The sequence below is a fragment of the Dipodomys ordii genome, unplaced genomic scaffold (assembly GCF_000151885.1).
Source record: "Dipodomys ordii isolate 6190 unplaced genomic scaffold, Dord_2.0 Scaffold40, whole genome shotgun sequence".
Classification (NCBI taxonomy): domain Eukaryota; kingdom Metazoa; phylum Chordata; class Mammalia; order Rodentia; family Heteromyidae; genus Dipodomys; species Dipodomys ordii.
Window position 1 is genome coordinate 15,214,933 of NW_012267256.1, and position 22,673 is coordinate 15,237,605.

The window sequence follows — 22,673 nt, forward strand, 5'->3', positions numbered from 1 at the left end:
TGAGTTCAAGCCCCCATACCAGCGTATGTTTTTTAAAAATCTAATTTTTTCAGCCTTCTTATGGTAAGTCTCCAAACTTGGCACATGCAGTCTCCCTTTTTTTCCCCCCAAAACTACAGGTTTTCCTGTCGTATATCGTTGTTATATCAAGTTCTAAATATGTAGCTTTTTTGTTCTCATATGGTGGTTTTCGCTTATTCCCATGTGTGAACGATGACTATGTTGAATAAATTTAGACAAAGGAAAAAAGCAAGACTCCAACCACTTACAGTATAGTTTTGTAAGCACCTGAGAGCATCCTAACCTAGTTGTAATTGGGAGGGAAAGACTCCTTCTTCATAGGACATAAATAAACCTTGGTCTGTCTGTCTGTGTGCACACATGCGTACCTGTGCATGCATGTGCACGTGTGTGTGTGCCAGAACTAGACCTTAAACTTGGGGCCTGAGCACTGTCCCTAGGCTTTTTCACTTAAGGATGGTGCTGTACCACTTAAGCCACAGATCTTTGTGGCTTTTTGTTAGTTAACTGAAGATGACAGTCTCACAGACTTTTCTGCCTAGGCTGGCTTTGAACTGTGATCCTTAGATCTCAGCCTTCAGGGTCCCGAGGATTACAGGTGTGATCTACAGCTCAAATAAAATATTTGAGATAAGTATGCTGGTACATACTTGTAATCCCAGCAGTGAGAAGGCCGGGGCAGCCTAGACTGCATAGTAAGACCCTCTCAAAGGGAAAAAGTAAAATGGCCTTTTGGTTTTTTGCCTTGAATTGACAATAATTATTGTCTGGTACTCATGGATCACACCTCTAACTGTAGCTACTCAGGAGGCAGAGATCTGTGGATTGCAGTTAGAAGCCAATCTAAGGGAGACATTGATTGCTATTTAAACCCAAAACTCCAATTAGAGACACAGTTGTGATGGAGAGCTAGCTGTGGGCAGAAAGTAAGAGGCCCTAAGTTCAAGACCCGGACCCTGTACACACACACACTCACACACACCTCAATTTTTCTGTAAAAGTTTATAAATTGATATGCACTGTAATATTTTTGTAGTTAAAGAAAGATGAGAACAGAATTATAGGGAAGGTCAAAGAATGTTTATTTCCTAAAATACATTTTGTCTTTTTTTTGGGGGGGGTCCGGAAGTGGGGCCTGAACTCTGGGCCTGGGCACTGTCCCTCAGCTCTTCAGCTCAAGGCTAGTGCTCTACCACTTGAGCCACAGCGCCACTTCCGGCTTTTTTCTTTTTGCTTATGTGGTGCTGAAGAATCGAACCGAGGGTCTCATGCATGCAAGGCAAGCACTCTACCACTGAGCCACCTTCCCAGCCCCTGTCTTTTTAATTTTTGGAGGGTGATGTACTGAGACTTGAATTCAGGGCGTCAAATGTCCTACCCCATGAAGTAAACTCCAGTCCTGTTTTCTAAAATATATTTCCTTTAGTGAAATGGTTGAAAATTTAGAAATGTTTCTGAATTCATTTCTTGAAATCCTTACCGATAGGTTTTCCTGTAAAAGTTTTTCTCCAACTATACAACCTCAACCCTGAAATTAACTATTACTAAAGTAAATGTACTGAATTCCACGAGAAGCATTTGCAAGGTGAAGAAGACATCATTTGTAATGCAGAGTTGATAATAGTCTCCATCAGTCTCTACTGTCTCTATCTTTCTGTTTTGTGCCAGTGTTGGGGCTTGAACCCAGGGTCAGGGTTCAAATGATAGGCTGGAGCTCTATCATTTGAACCACAGCCACACTTCCAGCTTTTCACTGGTTAATTGGGGATAACAGTCTCACAGACTTTCCTTCCCGGGCTGGCTTTGCACGGCGATCCTCAGATCTCAGCCTCCTGAGTAGCTAGGCTTGTTGCTGTGAGGCTCTTGCGCTCAGTAACCGCATTTTCTGCGAATGATTTTGGACTGGAGAATGGGGTGAGCCCTTTTGCTAAGCGGATCCAGGCCAGGACGCACCGCAAAATGCGATTCTTTTCCCCTGGGTCAGTATCTTGGGGGAATTAACCTGAAATGAGAGCTACCCTTCCCGGCTCCACCTGTGCTGTGGATCAAACAGCAACCACTAGATTACACCGGCTCTCCATCTTAGAGGACATTTCCAATCCACGCTCAGGGATCCCCTGAAAACTCACACCGAGCTTGCTGCTGCACGCTCTTCTTTCTTCTTCCCCCACCCCTCGCCCCACACACCGCCAGCCCAGCGCTTCCAGTCCGAGTAGTTCTTCGGACCCCCAGCCCTCCAACAAAGGAATCCTACCACTCCCCGCTCTGCCCGGAAGGGACCGCGAATCCACTCGGATCCGCTCGCCCCACCCACGGACGAGTCCAGACCCCGCGGCATCACGTGCTGGGAGTCAGAAAGCGCGCAGGCCCCGCCCCGCTCGGGGAGGAACCAATCGTCAAGCGGGGAGGTGTCGGGGGCGTGGTCAGGCAAGCGCCCGACGTGGGGCTTTAAAGCTTGAGTCAGGCGCAGCTGGGCCAGATTCTTGGACCCCGGGCGACCTGAGATAGAAGCTGCGCCTGCGGAGTGCGCCTGCGCAGCGGCCGCCGCACCAGGTGAGCGCGCCCCTCCTGCCGCGCCGTGGCGGCGCGGGGTGAGCTGGGACTTGAGGTGGGGTCGGGGCTGGGGACGCAACCCCTGCCGGGGCACGGGGGATGAGGCGGGCGCCGCTCGTGGGAACCTGGGCATCCGTCCGGAGCTCTGCCGGCGTTCAGGTCCGGGAGCGGTGGGAGGGCGGTGGGAAAACTCCGGAGGGCCTTGGGGATCGGGGTGTGAGGCGGGCCGGGGGGCGGAGAGCGTGGGGTACCTGCGGTCTGCCGGCCTCGGGGCCGCCCCCCGCCCTAGGCCGCGCAGTGTCCGGGCCTGGAAGAGCCAGGCAGGGGGAGCCGGGTCCGCGCAGCCGAGTCCCGATGCCCAGCGCTCCCTGCGCCGCCATCATCTCCTTGCGAGTGGTTGGGCTGTGCTTGGGCGGAGCAGTATTGCCCCCCTCCCCACCCCGGGGTGCCCCTTGTGGGGAAGGGGTGCTCTGCCGGGACCCCCCCCCACTCCCAGCCCCGATCCCCTGGGAAGGCACTTCTGAGAGATTTCAGTTCCAAGGCAGATTGCAATACATCTCAAGTATGCAATAGCCTACTAATTCTTGGGGATCCCTCTTTCCTTACTTGATTCCAGATGTTCTCATAGTAAGACTCCTCCTGGGAGACCTCAGTACTGCCAGGTAAATAACCTGGATGAACCACTTCCTTGTTGCCAAGTTGTTGCCTAAAGGTACCATTAAGGTACTGTTGTGGGACCTTGCAAGCCCAGATTATTGCACCACTCGGAAGTGACATTTTGACCATTTATTTTACTTCGATTCCATATAGCATTTGTCAGGCTGCTTGCCATTTCAGTAGCTTAATCAAATATTTAGTCCCTTGCCCTCTTTTGGTCCTCCCTCCCCCTCTCCTTTTCCCCATCTTTATGTTAATAATTAAGAAGATAACTAAGATGTTTCTACTCCGTTATGGTAGCTTTAATTTTTGCCGGGCTCTGGTGGCTCACGCCTGTAATCCTAGCTACTCAGGATGCTGAGGTCTGAAGACTGAGGCTGGAAACCAGCTCAGGCTCTTATCTCCAGTTTACTAAAAAGCTGGAAGCAGAGTTGTCCACTAAAGTGATAGAGCACCAATCTTGAAAGGAAAAAGCTAAAGGACAGCATACACACCCAGTTCAAGCTCCAGTAACAACTCCCCCTTGCCCCCCCCCAAAATTGATTTCATCAGATAGTCAAGTAGAAAAGCCTAAGGGACAGATCTCTGGCCCTGAGTTCAAGCCCCAGTAAATAGCACATGCATACTTATTTCTTTTCTTTTCCTAGGTTTTTGAACCATGAATCTTTCACTCTTCCTCGCTGCCTTTTGCTTGGGAATAGCCTCAGCTACTCCAAAACATGACCAGAACTTAGACACAAAGTGGTACCAGTGGAAGTCAATGCACAGGAGACTATATGGCTCGGTTGGTATCTTTGAAATTACCTGGCAGGAATGGCTCTTAGAGTTCATGGGCTGGGAGTAGCCTGCTCTTACCTACCCAGTCAGTAATCTTACTACACCCATTGGTGAGCACGATATGGAAAACATCCCTGCTCTCTTTGGATCTAAGAGAACCACCTTCCAGAGATGTAATGCCATCCTTGGCCATGGATTTTATCTTTGCCTTAAAAAGCCTCATGGTGAACACAGGTTTTAAGTAAAAATTAACATTTTGCTTCTAGAATGAAGAAGGATGGAGGAGAGCAGTCTGGGAAAAGAACATGAAAATGATTGAAATGCATAATGGGGAATACAGCCTAGGCAGACATGGCTTCACCATGAAAATGAATGCCTTTGGGGACATGGTGAGTGTCACACATGCATTGCTTAACTCCAGGCTGCTTGTCTTCACTTCTTCACAAAATGATTCCTCTTGCCTTTTCATCTTATTTGTTTCTTTTGAAGACCAATGAAGAATTCAGACAGGTGATGAATGGCTTTCAGAGTTCAAAGCACAAGAAGGGGAAAATGTTTCAGGAACTTCTATTTTTTAAGCCCCCTGCATCTGTGAATTGGACAGAAAAAGGCTATGTGACCCCTGTGAAGAATCAGGTATGAAAAGTGTCAGGTACACACTCTGCGCTGCCAGGAAAATCTGAGTAAACTGGCATAGTTGCTTTGGAGTATTGTGGAGCTACATAAAATTTGCTATTTCAGACAGGAAATAGTGTTGGGATTTGAACTCAGGACTTTGTGTGATTTCTGAGCAAGTACTTTACTACTTGAACCAGCTCTTGTAGCTTTAGTTGTTGTTTTCAGATAGAGTCTATGCCTTTTTCCAGGATCAGCTTTAAAATGTAATTCTACTGTTAGTAGTTGAGATTACAGATACATACCACTAGACCTGGATTGTTGTTTTTTTAAATGTCAGTGTGGAGCTTGAACTTAGGGCCTGGGTACTCTCCCTGAGCTCTTTTTTTTTTTTTTTGTTGGTCATGGGCTTGAACTCTATACCGCTTGAACCACAGGGCCACTTCCAGTTTTCGGGTGGTTTATTGGAGATAAGAGTCTCACAGACTTTCCTGCCCAGGCTGGCTTTAACCACGATCCTCAGATCTCAGCCTCCTGAGTAGCTAGGATTATAGGCATGAGCCACCAGCACCCGGCTTCCTGGAGCTCTTTTGCTCAAGGCTAGTGCTCTACCACTTTAAGCCACAGCTCCATTTCTAGCTTTTTTGTTGGTTAGAGATAAGAGTCACACAAACTTTCTCACCTGGCTTTGAACCATGATCCTCAGATCTGAGTAGCTAGGGATTACAAGTGTGATCCACCAGCTCCTGGCCCTGGCTTCTGGCTTGTTCTTTGAGATATTGGTCTCACTAACTTTTTATCCAGGCTGGCCTCAAATTTGAGATCACCTTATCTCTGCCTTCTCAGTAGCTGAGATTAACAAGTACAAGCCGATATATCCAGCCTTTTAATTAAAAAAACAAAAACAACATTGTGGTTATGATTGCTCACCCACATGCTACTGTTAACTACTTGAAAATGTAACAGCTGTAATCCTAGCTATTCAGGACACTGATCTGTTGTGATCTGGGTATTGTAGTTCAAAGCTAGCCCTAGCAGGAAATTCTGTGAGATTTTTAATCTCCAATAAAGTGCTCAGAAAAAGCCAGAAGTGAAGCCAGGTGCCAGTGGTTCACTCCTGTAATCTAAGCTACTTGGGAGGCTGAGATCTGAGGATCACGGTTCAAAGCCAACCTAGGCAGGAAAGTCTGCAAGACTCTCATCTCCAGTTAACCACCAGAAAACTGAGCTGTAGAGCTCAGGGACAGAGCACAGGCCCAAATTTCAAGTCCCACAACCAACCAAAAAAAAAAAAAAACACAAAAACTGAGTTCAAGCCCAAGGACTAGCACACACAAAAAGTAAATATATAAAAATAAGGTGATATGTAAACTGTTGTTGATCTTTGTCTAGAAACTTTCAGCTTTTTAAATTTCCTTTTTCAGGGTCAATGTGGTTCTTGTTGGGCTTTCAGTGCGACTGGAGCCCTGGAAGGGCAGATGTTCAAGAAGACTGGCAAACTGATTTCCCTCAGTGAGCAGAACCTAGTGGACTGCTCTCATCCTCAAGGCAATCAGGGCTGCAATGGTGGCTTAATGGACTTTGCCTTCCAGTATGTCAAGGAAAATAAAGGCTTGGACTCTGAGAAATCCTATCCATATGAAGGCCAGGTAAAATGGAAGTGCTTTAGTTTGCTATTGTCTGAGCTCTGAGTGGAATGAAACAATCAGAGATAACATCATTTCCAGAAGCCACAATTCTAGATGGTAGAATTGAATCACCAAACTTTTTAGTACTCTTGCTGGGCTTGTGCTGATGGCTCACACCTATAATCCTTGGTAACCCTGGAGGCTGAGATCTGAGGATCTCAGTTTGAAGTCAGTTCTGACTGGAGAGTCCTCCAGACTCTTATCTCCAGTTAACCAGTAAAAAGCCAGAAGTGGAGCTAAGTGAAGAAGCTAAGGCACAGAGCCCAAGCCCTGAGTTTAAGGTCCAGTACCACACACACACACAATTTTTTTTGTCTTCTCTGATTTGATAGTTCACATATAGCTGTTTAAGCTTCTTTGTAACAGAATATCCAAACCACCCTACAGATAATAGGAATTTCTGCACTGTAAAAATAATTCCTAGCCTAGCACTGGTGGCTCACACCTGTAATCCTAGTTACTCAGGAGGCTGAGATCTGAGGATCGAGGTTCAAAGCCAGCTTGGGCAAAAAAGTGTATGAGACTCTTATCTCCAATAAATCACTAGAAAACCGGAAGTGGCGCTGTGGCTCAAGCAGTGGAGTGCTTGCCTTGAGCTGAAGAGCATAGGGACAGTGCCCAAGCCCAGAGTTCAAGTCCCACAACTGACCAAAAAAGAAAATCCTTTTTGGCCAGGCACTAATCTCTCATGCCTGTAATACAGCTACTTTAATACTCACTACTCAGAGGCTGAGATCTAAGGATTGTGGCTTAAAGTCAGTCAGGGCAGAAAAGTCCTTGGAAACTCTTATCTCCAATTAATCACTCAAAAAACTGGAAGTGGAGCTACAGAACAAAGTGGTACTAGCCTTGAGCAAAAGAGCTCAGGGACAGTATCCAGGCCCTGAGCTCAAGCCCCATGACTAACAAAATAATTGTGTGTGTGTGTGTGTGTGTGTGTGTGTGTGTGTGTGTGTGTGTGTGTGTGTGTGTGTGTGTGCACTCATATGCAAGTCCGGGGGCTTGAACACAGGACCTTATACTCTTGCTCAATATTGACTTGTCATTTGACCCACAAGTCCACTTTTAGCTTTTTGTTAGTTAATTGGAGATAAGAGTCTCTTTAAGTTTCAAATCAACTAATGGTAAACTAATTTACTGAGTGTTTTGATTCTGGAACACTTCCTAAGCGGTAAAAGATAGTCATTAAATCTTTTATTCTTTTACTTTGAAAGGATGGTAAGTGTAAGTACAATCCTGAATATGCTGTGGCAAATGACACTGGATTTGTGGACATCCCTCCGAGGGAGAAGTCCCTGCTGAAGGCAGTGGCCTCTGTGGGGCCCATTTCTGCAGCTATGGATGCAAGCCATACATCCTTCCAGTTCTATGAATCAGGTAAGTTGTCTTACATAGTGAGAGTCTTGTCTCCAATTAGCCACCATAAAACCGGAAGTGGCCCTGTTGCTCAAAGTGGTAGAGCACTAGCCTTGAGCAAAAGAGCTCAGAGACAGTGCCCATACCCTGAGTTCAGACCCAATGACTGACCAAAAAAAGTCTCATGAACTTTCCTGCCTGGGCTCACTTGGAATTGTGATCTTTGAACTTTGCCTCCTGAGTAGCTAGGATTACAGGGATGAGCCACCAGTGCCCAACTTTGCCATAATTAGTTTTGTTTTTTGGTCAGTTGTGGGGCTTGAACTCTGGGCCTGGGTGCTGTCCTAATTACTATTTTTGGGGTGGGAAGGGGAAAAGTATTTAAGATCTTTTGAATGTTTGGAATCTGTTTAAATGTCACTAAATACAGACTTGGCACTCCCTGTAGGTGACAATAGGGAGATAGATCACTGTCCATGTAAAATGGGTTGTCTCACTCTGGTATTTATCTTACTTTTCCAGGCATTTATTATGAACCAAATTGTAGCAGCAAGGACCTGGATCACGGCATTCTGATTGTTGGCTACGGTACTGATGGAAATGGCCCAGATGATAAATATTGGCTTGTGAAGAACAGGTATAAAATTCTAAATATTTCATGTTGAAAAGAGGGTCTCTGCCTGGAAATGAGCATTATTGACAAGTTCACAAAAGTTCAAGTTTTATCTCATGAGGCTTTCTCTTCTTAAGAGTGAGCACAGAGATAATTAATGTATGAGCAAGAAATTATATACAACCCTGTACATAGCTGTAATATTGTATGTCTAAAGTCAGTTTCCTTAATTCTGAAACACATTTGGCCCTAAGGATTTTAAAACAAAGGGCATGGGACCTGACGGTTTGAGAACTGATTTATCAATTTATTTTGGGTCGTAGGGCCTGGGCACTGCCTTTGAACTTTGGGATTTTTTGCTAGGACTGGCACTCTACCACTTAAGCCACAGAACCACTTCTGGTTTTCTGGTGGTTTATTGGAGATAAGAGTCTCAGGGACTTTATTGCCTGGCTGGCTTGGAACATGATCCTCAAATCGCAGCCTTCTGAGTAATTAGGTACCAGCACTGCCTTTTCAATTTCCTATCTTGAAAGCGAATGACCCAGAGGGAATATAATTTATATAGGTGTTTATATAGTTGTGCTAGCATTAGGGTAGTGTCTTTTATATGTAAATGTAAGGATACATATAAGTGTAAGTGCTGTTACTAATTAAGCTAATCTTTTCTTGGTTTTTGTTTGTTTTCTATGTGTGATGGAAAATGGAAAACATTTCAGCTGGGGTACTCAGTGGGGTGCAGAAGGCTTCGTCAAAATAGCCAGGGACAGAGACAACCACTGTGGACTTGCAACTGCAGCTAGCTACCCCATAGTATGAGCTGCTACACGGACAAATGGAGGACTTACGGGCAGCATGTCTGGAGGAATTCTGTCTCAAAGCTGTCCAAGCCCCTCTGTAAGGCAAAACAAAACACTTGAATCATTGACGATCCAAGTTATTATGATTTTGAATTCTTGTGACATTTTTACAAGAGTAAAATGTTAACCACTACTTTTAAACTCCTATTATAAATAGCTTTATGATATTGAAGACTTGTTTAATTCTAAGACTTGAATTTTCGTTTTATAAAAGGATGTATAAAGCTTTACCTTAAATAAAATTTAGTTCAGTATATAAAGATTGGACTTCTGTTTATAATGTGGTGACTTCTTATGTAGTTGGAGAAAGTAAAGAGAATACGGTGTAGTACATTAGGATAAAGGTAAAAGATGATGGTTGCCTTTGGGTTTTTAGATAGAAATACACATTTTATATTAGTTTATGTAGCCCAACTGTATTTCATAGTTTTAATATACATATAGTAATTGTATGTATTTATGGGTACAATGTGATGTTTTCCTATCATTATGGTATTACATAATGATCAGTCTTTGATCATTATGGAATAATAGGCTTATTAATCACCTCAAGTATTAACATTTCTTTTGATGTATGTACATGCACACACTCATGGTAGCACATGCATGTGTATGCATACATGTCAGTACCAAACTTCTATTCTTTCTTGTCATTTTTGCTCAAAGCTCACACTCTACTACTTTATTGTTTTGTTTTGTTTTATTTTGTTTTTTTGGGGGGTCCAGTCGTGGGCCTGGGCGCTGTCCCTCAGCTCTTCAGCTCAAGGCTAGCGCTCTACCACTGAGCCACCTTCCCAACCCTAACTCTACCACTTTAATTAACACACCTACTTGCTGCTTTCTGCTGGTTTTTGAAGGGAAGAGTCTAACAGACTTTCCTGCTCAGGATGGTTTTGAATAGTGATTCTCATATTTCAGCTTCCTTAGTAGGTAGCATTATAGGCATGAGCCACAAGTGCTGGGGACTTCTGTTGGTTACTTAAGACAGGGTCTTTCTATGTAGTCCAGGCTGATCTCAAACTGTTTTTCCAACCTCAGCAAACAAGTGCTTGAATTACAGGTATATGCCACCACACCTGCACCTGATTATTCTTTCATTTGTGTGTGTGTGTGTGTCTCTGTGTGTCTGTGTCTTGGTGGTTGAACTCAGGGTCTAGATGTTGTTCCTAAGCCTTTTTGCTCCAGGCTAGCACTACCACTTCTACCACTTGAACCACAGCTCCACTTCTGGCTTGTTGGTAATTGGAGATGAGTGTCATGGATTTTCCTACCTGAGCTGACTTTGAACTACAATCTTCAGATCTCAGCCCTCCAAGTAGCTAGACTTACAGGTGTGGGCCACCAGGCAACATTGTTTTTTCTTTATTGGAGAATATTTGGAACCTCTCTTTTAGCTACTTTGCAGTGTGAGGAAAGATGGATTGCCAATGTTGTTCTTGTTTTGTTCTGTCAAATCGCCAACACAACTCTACATTGCTCTCCTAGGGAAAACGTGCTACCTAGAAATATTTAACAGTTTTGATCAACAAATCTCATGTTATGTAGTAATAGCTGGAGAAAAGTGTTAAGATCCACAAGAAATTAGGTCAGGCTATGAAAGTAGACCTTTGGCCTTGGGAGATGGGTAAGAAATCACAAGTGAAGGACATGTCAAAAGTCATTAAGCCAAACAGCCTAAAAATAACACCAGAAGGGAAAAACAAGCCAGTAGTCACATGGGATAGTCAATACAAATAAAATGGTATATGATGAAGATAGAGGAGCTATTGCCAAACTCTGTGAATTAAATTGTTCTACAGAAAATGTTATTACCAGGGAAAAAATATTTTATCACATTATATATATCATACCTGCAAGCTAGACAAGCACATGTGTAGATAAAATCTAAAACCTATGAATCTGTATATATTCCTCAAAATAAGGAAATCCAAGTGGTAGGTAGATATATGGTTTTTTTTATTGTTTTGTTAATTCACAGGGCCCAGAAAAAGCAGCTTTTAAGTTGCCTCTTATAATAGTAACAAAATGTGTGTTTTAGGGAACTGGTTCAGGAATTAGAAGGGCTAGTCAGCAAGCTAGCAGGTCAGGTAGAAGTCTTCCTCCAGGAAATTTCAGTTCTTACTCCTAAGGCTTTAGTATAGTGTGGGGTACAGCCATACTATGTGATTTATTATCCCCAACTGATTGTGGATGTTAATCACATCTATACAACACCTTCATAGTAACATCTACATTAATTAGTGTTTGGCCAAAACAGAGTAGACCAATTTGACACACAAAAATCTTACCATCATCGCCAGGCGCCACTGCCTCACACCTGTAATCCTAGATATTTAGGTGGCTAAGATCTGAGGATTGCAGTTCAAACCTAGCCCAGACAGGAAAGTCTAGGAAATGTATTGCTAATCAGCAAAATGGTAGAGCACCAACCAGCCTTGAGCAAACATGCTAAATCTGAGTTTGAGGTCCAGGGTTCAAGCCCTAGTACTGGCACAAACAAACCATCAGAGGAGCATTCTCATAAGAGCATTTGCTGTGATGCACCCCAACCCATACATAGTCTCTACTTTACCTCTCACTGGCTTTCTCCTTTGCTGTCATCATCACCTTATACCCCTCAATCTCAATCACACACACACACACACACACACAGCCCCAGTAAAAACTGGTTGTCTAATTTGGGGTTGGGGATTTTTTTTCCCCCTAAATTCATTTTTTTATGAAATGAAGTTCTCTCCACTCTGTATTTTTTTCTTTTTTCTTTTATTTCTGTGTGTGTGTGTGTGCGCGTGTGTGCGTGCGCGCGTGTGCTTCCTAGGGCTTGAACTTAGTACCTGGGCATTGTCCAAAAGCTATTTTTGCTAAAGGCTAGCACTACCACTTGAGCCACAGCTTCACTTCTGTCTTTTTAGTGGTTAATTGGAGATGGAGTCTCACTACCTTCTTAGCATCAGGCTGGCTTTGGACCTTGATTCTCAGATCTCAGTCCTGTATAGCTATGATTACCAATAAAAGCCATCAGTGCTCAGCTTGATCTTTTAAAAAAAAATAAAGAAAGGAATGTCTTCGGGAATTTGAGCTTCAGAAATGAGGCCACCTAGTCATCAAGTGCTCTGTGATCCAGCATTTATTTCTCCAATCAAAAACTTTCCCAGGGCTGGGAAGGTGGCTCAGTGGTAGAGCGCTTGCCTTGCATGCATGAGGCCCTGGGTTCCATTCCTCAGCACCACATAAGCAGGAAAAAAAGTCGGAAGTGGTGCTGTGGCTCAAGTGGTAGAGTGCTAGCCTTGAGGTGAAGAGCTGAGGGACAGTGCCCAGGCCCAGAGTTCAGGCCCATGACCGGACCCCCACTCCCCCAGAAAAAGTAATAACTTAGAGTAATATCATAGCTAGCAGTCACAGAGGATTATAAAAGGCTTCATGTTATACATTTCATTTGATCAAACAGACTAAGAAGATTAAGAATTTAGGACCCAGGTTCTTCTAATTTTTAACTGTGTGCTGGAATTTATGGTTTCTGTTGCAATAAGAAAGTATAAAATTTCTCTTTGTTGTGTATATGTGTGTATGTGGATTATCTTAACACGTGTTCAAAAATCACTTAATGGAAAATCAAGCAGGTAAGTTGTTTGTCTTGGTCAACCATATTATTTTTATAAACAATCCTTTATATGTCACACTAAAATAAACCTACATGATTTTGAAAAGAATAAAACTTTTAAGAAGAATACCAAGAGAGTTAATAAAGTAATTTACTTAAAGCCAATTCATCTTAATTTGGCAGGATAAACACATAATCTTGCTTGTGAAATATAGTTCCTTCATTTTCTTATTTGTTTTGTAGATAATGAGACTTGAACTCAGGGCCTCTGGCACTCATTGGGCTATTTTTTTTTAACTCAAGGCTAGTGCTTGAAAACTTGAACCACACCTTCACTTCAGGCTTTTTGCTTGTTAGAGATAAGAGTCTCAGGAACATTTTTGCTAAGTTTGGCTTCCAACCACCACCCTCCAATCTCAACCATCTTTGTAGCTAGAATTTTTATAAGGGTGAACCACCAGAACCTGGCTTTGTTGCTTAGCTTTGTCACTCTTTGCTGGTTAATTGGAGATATGAATCTCATGGATTTGTCTGCCCAGGTGGATTTTCAACTGCCTTTCTCAGATCTCAGCCTCCTTGAAATATAGTTTTCAAATGAACAAAATGCAGTTGTAGAGTGGTGTGAATAATTTAGTATAATTTAAAAAGCCGTACACATTCCTGTATACACATTTAAATATTCAAATAGGATTTAAACAAACATGCTTCTTGGAGGTGATAAAATAAGGTACTTTCTCTAATTTGCCAGATTATTTCAATTAAAAAACATCAACAGTGGTTTATGCCTTTAGTCTAAACTATTTGAGGGGCTAAGTGTGGGAAGATCACCTGAACTCAACAAGGCAAAGTAATCAATATGCAACTCCTCCATACGAAGCCACCCCATGAAATTTAACACACATGAAATTAAACTAAAAAACTACCTTTGCTGGGTGTTAGGGAAATGAGCTTCCTTGCCAGAGTTAAGTCCACTTCTTCCCTTCTCCACAGCTTAGCATGCTCCCTTCCTAGGCAACACTAGGCCTATGTAGTAAAGACAGTAAATAATCAACTTCCGACCCCTTTACCTTGAGATGGCACTTCTCTGGGGGCAGCTACCACCATAGAAGGCAACAAGAGCCCCTTAGAGTGACCTTCAGATCTGGGCAGTTGCAGGACCCCTTATCTACTATTTGGGCAGCAGCCATCAATCCTAACCAGCCATGATGAAGCCCCTGGCCCACAGGTCCACACCGGGGTCTCTGCCTCCTAGCCCCTTCTAGCCCCTCTTAAACCTTCTAGGTTATCTAGGTCACCTCAGACACTAGCTGGTGCTTCTTCTCACTTCTCCCTTGTGAGAAGGAATCTTGCTGGCCTCCTTTCCCAGCAATAAACCTTGCTTTGTTCTCTGTACCTGGATGTCTGCGTGGTTCTCTGGCAAACTCTAATACTCTTTCATGTAATCTTTCACTGGGGAAATACAAAATAGATACCCTGGGCTTCTTTTTTTTTTGGTCCGGTCGTGGGGCCTGAACTCTGGGCCTGGGCGCTGTCCCTCAGCTCTTCAGCTCAAGGCTAGCGCTCTACAACTTGAGCCACAGCGCCACTTCCGGCTTTTTTTTTCGAGCATGCAAGGCAAGCGCTCTACCATGGAGCCACCTTCCCAGCCCACCCTGGGCTTCTTATCATTACCAGCCTATCTATTTAGTAAAACTACAGTGACAGAATTGGAGAAATTTTAACCTGAATTAGGCAAGGCTTCAGACGTGGCTGGACCAGGACTCTCGCAGGACATCCTAATCAGGACAACTTTTAGGGTCTCTAAAGCTTTCTTTTTCCATGTCAGACACACTACCAGGCAGTCTCATCCTTTGGCTAAAGTAGGTTTTCCCTCACATCTGGTGCTGATTGCTCCATTCGGAGTCACATTGATTATGTCAGGAAGAAGGGGGAGGTCAGTTCAGCTACACCCCATGGGTTATTGAATAGAGGAAACCAAGTCATCTTCAACAGGGAGGCAAGAATGAATAGAGTATACATGTTCTGAATAAAAGAATCAAGTTTCAAAACAGCAAAACAAGACTTAAAATAAATGAAGAGGCAAAAAGAAAAAAGAAAGACACAAAAAAGCACAAAAAGATTTAAAAAGGACTAAGCAGGTACTGGTTTCTCATGCCTGTAATCCTGGCTACTTGGGAGGCTGAGGTCTCAAGCAATCTAAGAGACTTCTATCTCCAATTAACCAGAAAAATGCCAGAAGTAGAAGTGGTAGAGCACCAGCCTTTAGCAGAAAAGCTAAGCAAGAGAATGAGGCTGAGAGTTCAAGCCCCAGTATCAGCACACACACACACACACACACACACACACACACAAAAGAATAAAATACAAGTAAATGAAAAGGACAAACTCTAGTAAGACAAAAGCTCATAAAATGTACATAAAGATAAAGTTTTATGTAAGTATTTAGTATCTTTATGTGTGTTAAATTTTATTTCAAGTTTCAAAGCCAGCATAGGAGCAAATCCATGAGACTCTTTAGCAAAAAGCAGGAAGTGGAGGTATGGCTTATATGACAGAGCACCAGCTTTGGATGAAAAAGCTAAAGGAAACTGAGGCCTGATTTCAAGCACAAAAAAATAAATAAGGGGCTGGGAAGGTGGATCAGTGGTAGAGCACTTGCCTTGCATGCTTGAAGCGCTGGGTTCGATTCCTCAGCACCACATAAGTAGAAAAAAAAAAGCTGGAAGTGGCGCTGTGGCTCAAGTGGTAGAGTACTAGCCTTGAGCTGAAGAGCTGAGGGACAGCGCCCAGGCCCCAGAGTTCAGGCCCCACGACCGGACCACCCCCCCCAAAAAATAATAATTTTTTAAAGTATATGTATAGGGCTGGGAATGCAGCTTAATAGTAGAGTGTTTGCCTAGCACACATGAAGCCCTGGGTTTGATTCTTTAGTACCACATACTAAAAGCCAGAGGTGACACTGTGGCTCAAATGGTAAAGTGCAGCCTTGAACAAAAAGTAGCTCAGGGACAGTGCCCAGGCCCTGAGATCAAGCCCCATGACTGACTTAAAAAAAAAAGTATATGTACATACATATAAGGCAAGTACATGATTAAGAGAAATGCTTAATATTACTGAGAAAAATAATTTTAGTTTTTGGCAATCAATAATCAATTTAGGCTGGGTTCTGGTGGCTCATGCCTGTAATCCTAGCTACTTAGGAGTCAGATGTGAGGATATCTGTTCAAAGCCAGCTTGGGCAAAACAGTCCTCGAGGCACTAATCTCCAATTAACTATCAAAAAGCAGGAAGTAGTGCTGTGGCTCCATGGTGGTAGAGTGTGCCTTGAGCAAAACAGCTCAGGGACAATACCCATGTCCTGAAATCAAGTCCTAAGACTGAACAAAAACAAAAACAAAATAATTTCAATATAATTATCATGATTTGGGCATCCAGAAATTTGCAGTAATGCAACTAGAGGGCAGAACTTTCATGCCTTTTTTTTTTTTTTTGTCAATAGCGGGGCTTGAACTCTGGGCCTGGGAGCTGTCCCTCAGCTCTTCAGCTCAAGGCAAGCACTCTACCACTTAAGCTAAAGCGCCACTTCTGGTTTTCTTCTGGTTTATTGGAGATAAGAGTCTTACGTACTTTCTTGCCCGAACTGGCTTTGAACCTGGATCCTCAGATCTCAGCCTCCTGAGTAGCTAGGATTACAGGCATGAGCCACCAGTGCCCAGCTCTTTCATACCTTTTTTGTTTTTACATCAAATTTGGACTGTTGTGTTGGGCTTGAAATGTGCATTTTAGGAATAAATGCTGTTGGCATCTAGAAAAGAATCAGTATGGAGTTAGAAATGGTGTTGCTGGTGAATGGAAGTACAATTCAGAAAGCAGGAAGGATCTGCTGTGGCTTATTACTGAAGAGAGAATTTCTACTTTGCACGGATATGTTATTGTCTTCAGTCAGATGGACCAAGTAGGCCCTGTAAGTTTCCTGCCATGCTGGCATGGCCCCGCCCTTGAAGCACTAGACTAGCTGCACTTTTTCAGTCCAGTCTTGGAGTAGGCTTTTGAGCATTGTAAGTTCCTAGGGTACTGGTTGCATCCCTAGATCTAGGGTCTACAGATCTTGGGAAACCAGAGGATACTAGAAATCCCAGGAACGTGTGTATGGGTACTGGGGCTTGAACTCAGGCAGGGCCTAGGTGCTATTTCTTAGCTCTGTTTTGCTCAAAGCTAGCACCTTACCACTTGAACCACAACCCTACTTCCAGCTTTTTTAGTAGTTCATTGGAGATAGAAGTCTAACAGACTTTCTTGCCCAGGCTGGCTTTGAACCATAATCCTCAGATCTCAGCTTCCTGAATAGCAAGGATTACAAATGTGAGCCACCTGCACCCAACACTCCAGTCTTCTTTTCTGGTTGGTACCAAGGGCCAGAGCGGCCTCAGTACCTGAAGGAGAGCAAAGTGGCTATAGCCACTAACACAAAAATATATTGACCTGATCTCTGCCTTATATCAGGTGTCAGTTGCCTTAAACTAGAGCACTTCATACTTGCTCAATAGATGTGTATCAAAAGGAGTGCTTGAATCACGTTTCCAGTCAATACTCTGGTATTTTGCTTGTTTCCTTCAGAAAAATATGAATATATATTTTGGAGGGTTTTTTTTTTGGGTCCGGTAGTGGGGCCTGAACTCTGGGCCTGGGCGCTGTCCCTCAGCTCTTCAGTTCAAGGTTAGTGCTCTACCACTTGACCCACAGCACCACTTCCAGCTTTTTTGTTTTGCTTATGTGGTGCTAAGGAATCGAACCTAGGGCCTCAGGCATGCAAGGCAAGCGCTCTACCACTGAGCCACCTTCCCAGCCCTATTTTGGAGGTTTAGTTTTGGAGACAGCATGATACTCTGGAACCCCTGAACTCTATTCTCCTGAGTACTAAGATTTATAGGCCTGTGATACTACTTTATGTTTTGAAGTCACTCTACTTTTTCTTTCTCCCAGTACTGGGGTCTGAACTCAGAGCATCAAGCTCTGGCTTGGTTCCTCCCTGCCCCTCCAAGGCTGGTACTCTTACCACTTGAACCACACCTCCACCTCCTGTTTTTTTGCTGGTTAAGTAGAGATAAGAGTCTTCTGGATTTTCTCTGCCTAGGCTTGCTTTGAACCTTGATCCTCAGCCTCCTGAGAGTTAAGATACTAAGAATGAAAACCTGGCTTACCCTTTATTCTTTTTCTTAAATTAATTTTTAATTTATTTATTTTATTGTTATAAAGGTGAAGTACAGATGAGTTACAGTTTTGTAATTACCCTTTTAATTGCTGTTGTTGTTGTTGTGGGGTTTGAACTCAGGGCCTGGGTGCTGTCCCTGAGCTCTTTGCTAAAGGTTAGTGCCTTACTACTTTGAACCACAGTGTCACTTCCAGCTTTCTGGTGGTTAATTGGAGATAAGAATCTCATGGGATTTCCTGCCTTGGGTGGCTTTGAACTGTGATCCTCAAATTCTCAGCCTCCTGATTAGCTAGGATTACAGGTGTGAGGCATCAGCTCCTGGCTCTTCTTTCATAAATGGTATTTTTACTTAATCTTTCAGTCACTAAAACTATTTTTCTTTCTTTCTTTTTTTTTTGAGGGGGTCTGGTTGTGGGGGCCTGAACTCTGGGCCTGGGTGCTGTCCCTCAGCTCTTCAGCTCAAGGCTAGCACTCTACCACTTGAGCCACAGTGCCACTTCCAGCTTTTTTCTTTTTGCTTATGTGGTGCTAAGGAATCGAACCCAGGGCCTCATGCATGCAAGGCAAGCGCTCTACCACTGAGCCACCTTCCCAGCCCTAAAAACTATTTTTCACTTTCTTCTCATCCCAGGGTTACAGATAAGAAATGAACTGTTATTTGAAGGTTAGGGGTTTATCTCAAGGATAGAGACTTGCAGTACAAGATGCTGAGTACCCTGCTTGGTAGAGGCTGGAAGTTAGTTTCTTTTCTCTTGGCCTTGAAGAAATTTAATTATATGTCTTGGCATAGATGCCTTTGGGTCTGTGATGCTAGGGGTTCATTCAGCTTCTTGAATCTATAGGTTTCTTCCCCCTCCCCCAATTTGAAATGTTCCAAACATTATTTTTTCAAGTTTCTTTCCTGAGTCTCTGATGACAGAAAAGTTAACCCTCTAGTTAACATCTCTGTGATGTTGTCATTTTTTTCATTATTTTTCCTTTATCCTTTTCCAGTGCTTCAGAACAGGGAAATTCTGTTTCTGTCTTTAGGTTCATCTCAGGTTTTCTATTATATCTACTACATTATATAACTGAGATTACCTATCAGAATTTATAATTTATTTATCTGTTTACTTATTTATTTATGACAGTGCTAAGGATTGTCTCATGCTCTCACTTAGCTTTTTCAGCCAAGGCTGGTGCTCTACCACTTGAGCCTTACCTCCACTTTTAGCATTTTCCTGGTTAATTGGAGATAAAAAAAAAATCTCCCAGATTTGTCTGCCTGGGATATTTTCATCCTTCAGTACTCAGATTTCAGCTTTCTGACTAGCTAGGATCATTGGCATGAGCCACTGGTGACCAGCTGTATGTCTTGAGTTTTTTTGTTTTTCAAAACAAGTATAGTACAAAGACCCAGGTGGATGTGTTGTTGAGCTTCCTGTTGGGCTTCTCCAAACCATGGTGGTCAAAAAGAGAAAAATAGGGCACTGACTCACATTGCATGGTTGTAAAGGGGCGGGGTGAAAGTCCCTTTTCTTCATTCCACAGCCATCTTCCTGGCTGAAGTATGACAGTGACTCATCCCACCTTATTGACACTGAGGAGGTTGCATGATTGGCTCCCAAGTCTCCAGTGTGAGGAGGAGGGAGCAGAGCAGAGAGCTGACTCGCTCTATTTTGTTGCTATAGATAGAAGAGATCCTGTGGTCATCCCGGACTACAGGAAAGGGGCAAAGCAGAAAATCAGCTGCCCCTCCTTACATCAATTCATTCTGCCTCCTTGGGATGCCAGGTGGAGGTCGATCTTAGCTTCCCAATAAGCCTCCTGGATTAGTGCTGGAGAGATGAAGCTTAAATGGAACTAGCTCTGCTTTTTGTTGCCTGGCTGAGTTGTATTAAGGCTGGGTAGAGACAGAAGCTCAGCTCACCACTTAACCCCATTGACACTACCCTGAGGAGAGCCAGATCTCTGTTTGCTTTAGGCAAAGAGTGGAGGACTCTCAGCTCACATGTCACTGTTCTTAGTTGACATCTGTCTGTGGTATGAGGAATGGAAGACAAGTTCTATGCCCAGTCCAGCCAATTCTACCTGCCTTGGGACTCGCAGTGTTACTGCTTACATCTGCATGGGTAAGAGGCACTGAGGGTTTTCTGCTTTGGGGCTGGAAAGAGGCTGTTATTGCTAAAAGGTTTTCTATCAGATCATCTGTTTTCAAACCTATGCTTAAGAACAGAATTTTCTTTATTTTTCTTTTTGGTGCTGGGGCTGGAACTCAGACCCTGGGCAATGTCCTTGAGTTTTTGTGCGCAAGGCTAGCACTCTATCATGTGAGCCACAGGTCCACCTTTAGCCTTTTTAGGGGTTAATTGGGGGTAAGTCTCACGGACTTTTGCCCAATCTGGCTTTGAACCTCAGTCTTCTGAGTAGCTAGAATTACAGGTGAGAGCCACCAGCACCTGGTTAGGAATGTTTTTTAGAGCTATGTTTACTCTGCATCTGTTGTCAGTTCTAGGATAGAGGCTTTACTTGAACTATGCCTCCACTTCTGGCTTTTTGATGGTTAATTGGAGATAAAAGCCACTTGGATTTGTTTGCTGGCTTCAAACCACAATCTTCAAAGCTCAGCCTCCTGAGTTGCTAGGATTGTAGACATATATACATATATATGTGTATATATATATATACATACACACACACACACACACACACACACACACACACACATATATATATATATATATATATATATATATATATATATATATAACTTTCCCACTTGAGCCATAGCACTACTTCTGGCTTTTTCTGTTTATGTGGTTCTGAGGAATTGAACCCAGGTCTTCATGCATGTGAGGCAAACACTCTACCACTAAGCCACATTCCCAACCTGAGATATATATTTTTTAAGTTAAAAAATGTTAATGCCTTCCCCAAGTTATTTGAGTTGATCTGGAACTTTGGCAAAGTATGAAGGTATACAATCAACCCACAAAAACCAGTAGCTTTTCGGTATGCCAACAAAGAGAAGAACAAAACTGAGATGAGGAAATCAACTTCATTTGTAATAGACACAAACAAACAAAACCTAGGAATTAACCAAAGATGTGAAGGACCTTTATTTTGAAAACTTGAAAATAAACTGCAAAAAAAGAAATTGAAGCAAATTTAAGGAAATGGAAAAATCTCCCTTACTCCTGGATAGGGAAGAATTAATATTGTAAAAATGGCAGTACTGCTCAGAGCAATTGACAAATTTAATGCAATACCCATCAAAATCCCAAAAACCTTCTTCAAAGAAATAGAGAGGGCTGGGAATATGGCTTAGTGGTAGAGTGCTTGCCTAGCATTCATGAAGCTCTGGGTTCATTTCCTTAGTACCGCATAAACAGAAAAGCTGGAAATGGTGCTGTGGCTCAAGTGGTAGAGTTGTAGCCTTGAACAAAAGAAGCTCAGGGACAGGGTCCAGGCCCTGAGTTCAAGCCCCAGGACTGGCCAAAAACAAGAAAAAAAAATAGGGAAAGCAATCCAAAAATTCAAATTGCATAACAAAAGACCCCAAATAGCAAAAACAATCCTTACCAGAAAGAACAGTGCTGGAGGAATATCAATACCAAACTTCAAACTCTGTTACAAAACTGTACTAATAAAAACAGATTGGCATTGGCACGAGAATAGGCCCGAGGACCAATGAACTAGAAGAGAAGACCCAGAAATGAAGTCAGAGACATATAGCCACCTAATATTTGATAAGGAAGCCAAAAGCTCAGGTTGGGAGAAAGACAACCTCTTCAACAAATGGTGCTTGCAGGGCTGGGAAGGTGGCTCAATGGTAGAGTGCTTGCCTTGCATGCATGAGGCCCTGGGTTCGATTCCTCAGCACCACATAAGCAAAAAGAAAAAAGTTGGAAGTGGCACTGTGGCTCAAGTGGTAGAGCGCTAGCCTTGAGCTGAAGAGCTGAGGGACAGCGCCCAGACCCAGAGTTCAGGCCCCACAACTAGACCTAACAAAACAAACAAACAAAAAAAATGGTGCTTGCAAAATTGGCTATCCACAGGCAGAAAACTGAAGCTAGAACCGTATATATTACCTGGCACCAGAATAATTTCTATTGGATCAAAGACCTCAATGTAAGGCCATATATCATGGAAATATTACAGGAAGGGGTCGGGGAAACAGTAGAAACTCTAGACATGGGTCAAAACTTCCTTCCTAAGTAAAGATCCAGATTCAGAACAAATCAAAGAAAGACTACATAAATGGGATTACATCAAACTAAAGAGTTTCTGCATAGCAAAGGACATAGCTAACAGGATAAATAGAAAACCCACAGAGGGAAAAGATGCTTACCAACTATGCATCGGACAAGGGCTTCATAGCTAAAACATACTTAGAGCTCATAAAAACCCCACACCAAATAAACCCTCAATGAATCAACAACTCAATTAATAAATGAGCTAAAGACTTAGAGAGACTTCTCAGAAGTCAGGATGGCCAATAGACAGACGAAGAAATGTTCAACATCTCTGGCCATAAAAGAAATGAAAACCAAAAAACACTGAATTTCCAGCCAGGCATTGGTGGCTCACACCTGCAATTCTAGCCACTCAGGAGGCTGAGATCTGAGGATCAAGGTTCAAAGCCAGACCAGGCAGGAAAGTTTGTGAGACTCTTAGCTCCAATAAACCACTCAGAAAACTGGGAGTGGTACTGTGGCTCAAGTGGTAGGGTGCTAGCCTT

At 43.1% G+C, this 22,673-nt stretch overlaps 1 protein-coding gene across 1 annotated transcript; it reads left to right on the plus strand.

The window, feature by feature from the left end:
* The first annotated feature begins 2,480 nt into the window (after positions 1-2,480).
* Positions 2,481-9,400, plus strand: LOC105987267 (cathepsin L1-like). Its single transcript, XM_013018479.1, has 8 exons — positions 2,481-2,574; positions 3,879-4,015; positions 4,275-4,397; positions 4,498-4,644; positions 6,048-6,272; positions 7,526-7,688; positions 8,190-8,304; positions 9,000-9,400. Exons 2-8 carry the CDS (start codon positions 3,890-3,892, stop codon positions 9,097-9,099), a joined length of 999 nt encoding a protein of 332 aa, XP_012873933.1. The 5' UTR covers positions 2,481-2,574; positions 3,879-3,889; the 3' UTR covers positions 9,100-9,400.
* The last annotated feature ends 13,273 nt before the right edge of the window (positions 9,401-22,673 follow it).

Coding starts and splice junctions, on each gene's coding strand:
- LOC105987267 (XM_013018479.1), top strand. CDS start 3,890: ATGAATCTTTCACTCTTCCTCGCTGCCTTTTGCTTGGGAATAGCCTCA. Junction 4,016..4,274: donor ACAGGAGACTATATGGCTCG/GTTGGTATCTTT, acceptor TTTTGCTTCTAG/AATGAAGAAGGATGGAGGAG. Junction 4,645..6,047: donor TGACCCCTGTGAAGAATCAG/GTATGAAAAGTG, acceptor TTCCTTTTTCAG/GGTCAATGTGGTTCTTGTTG.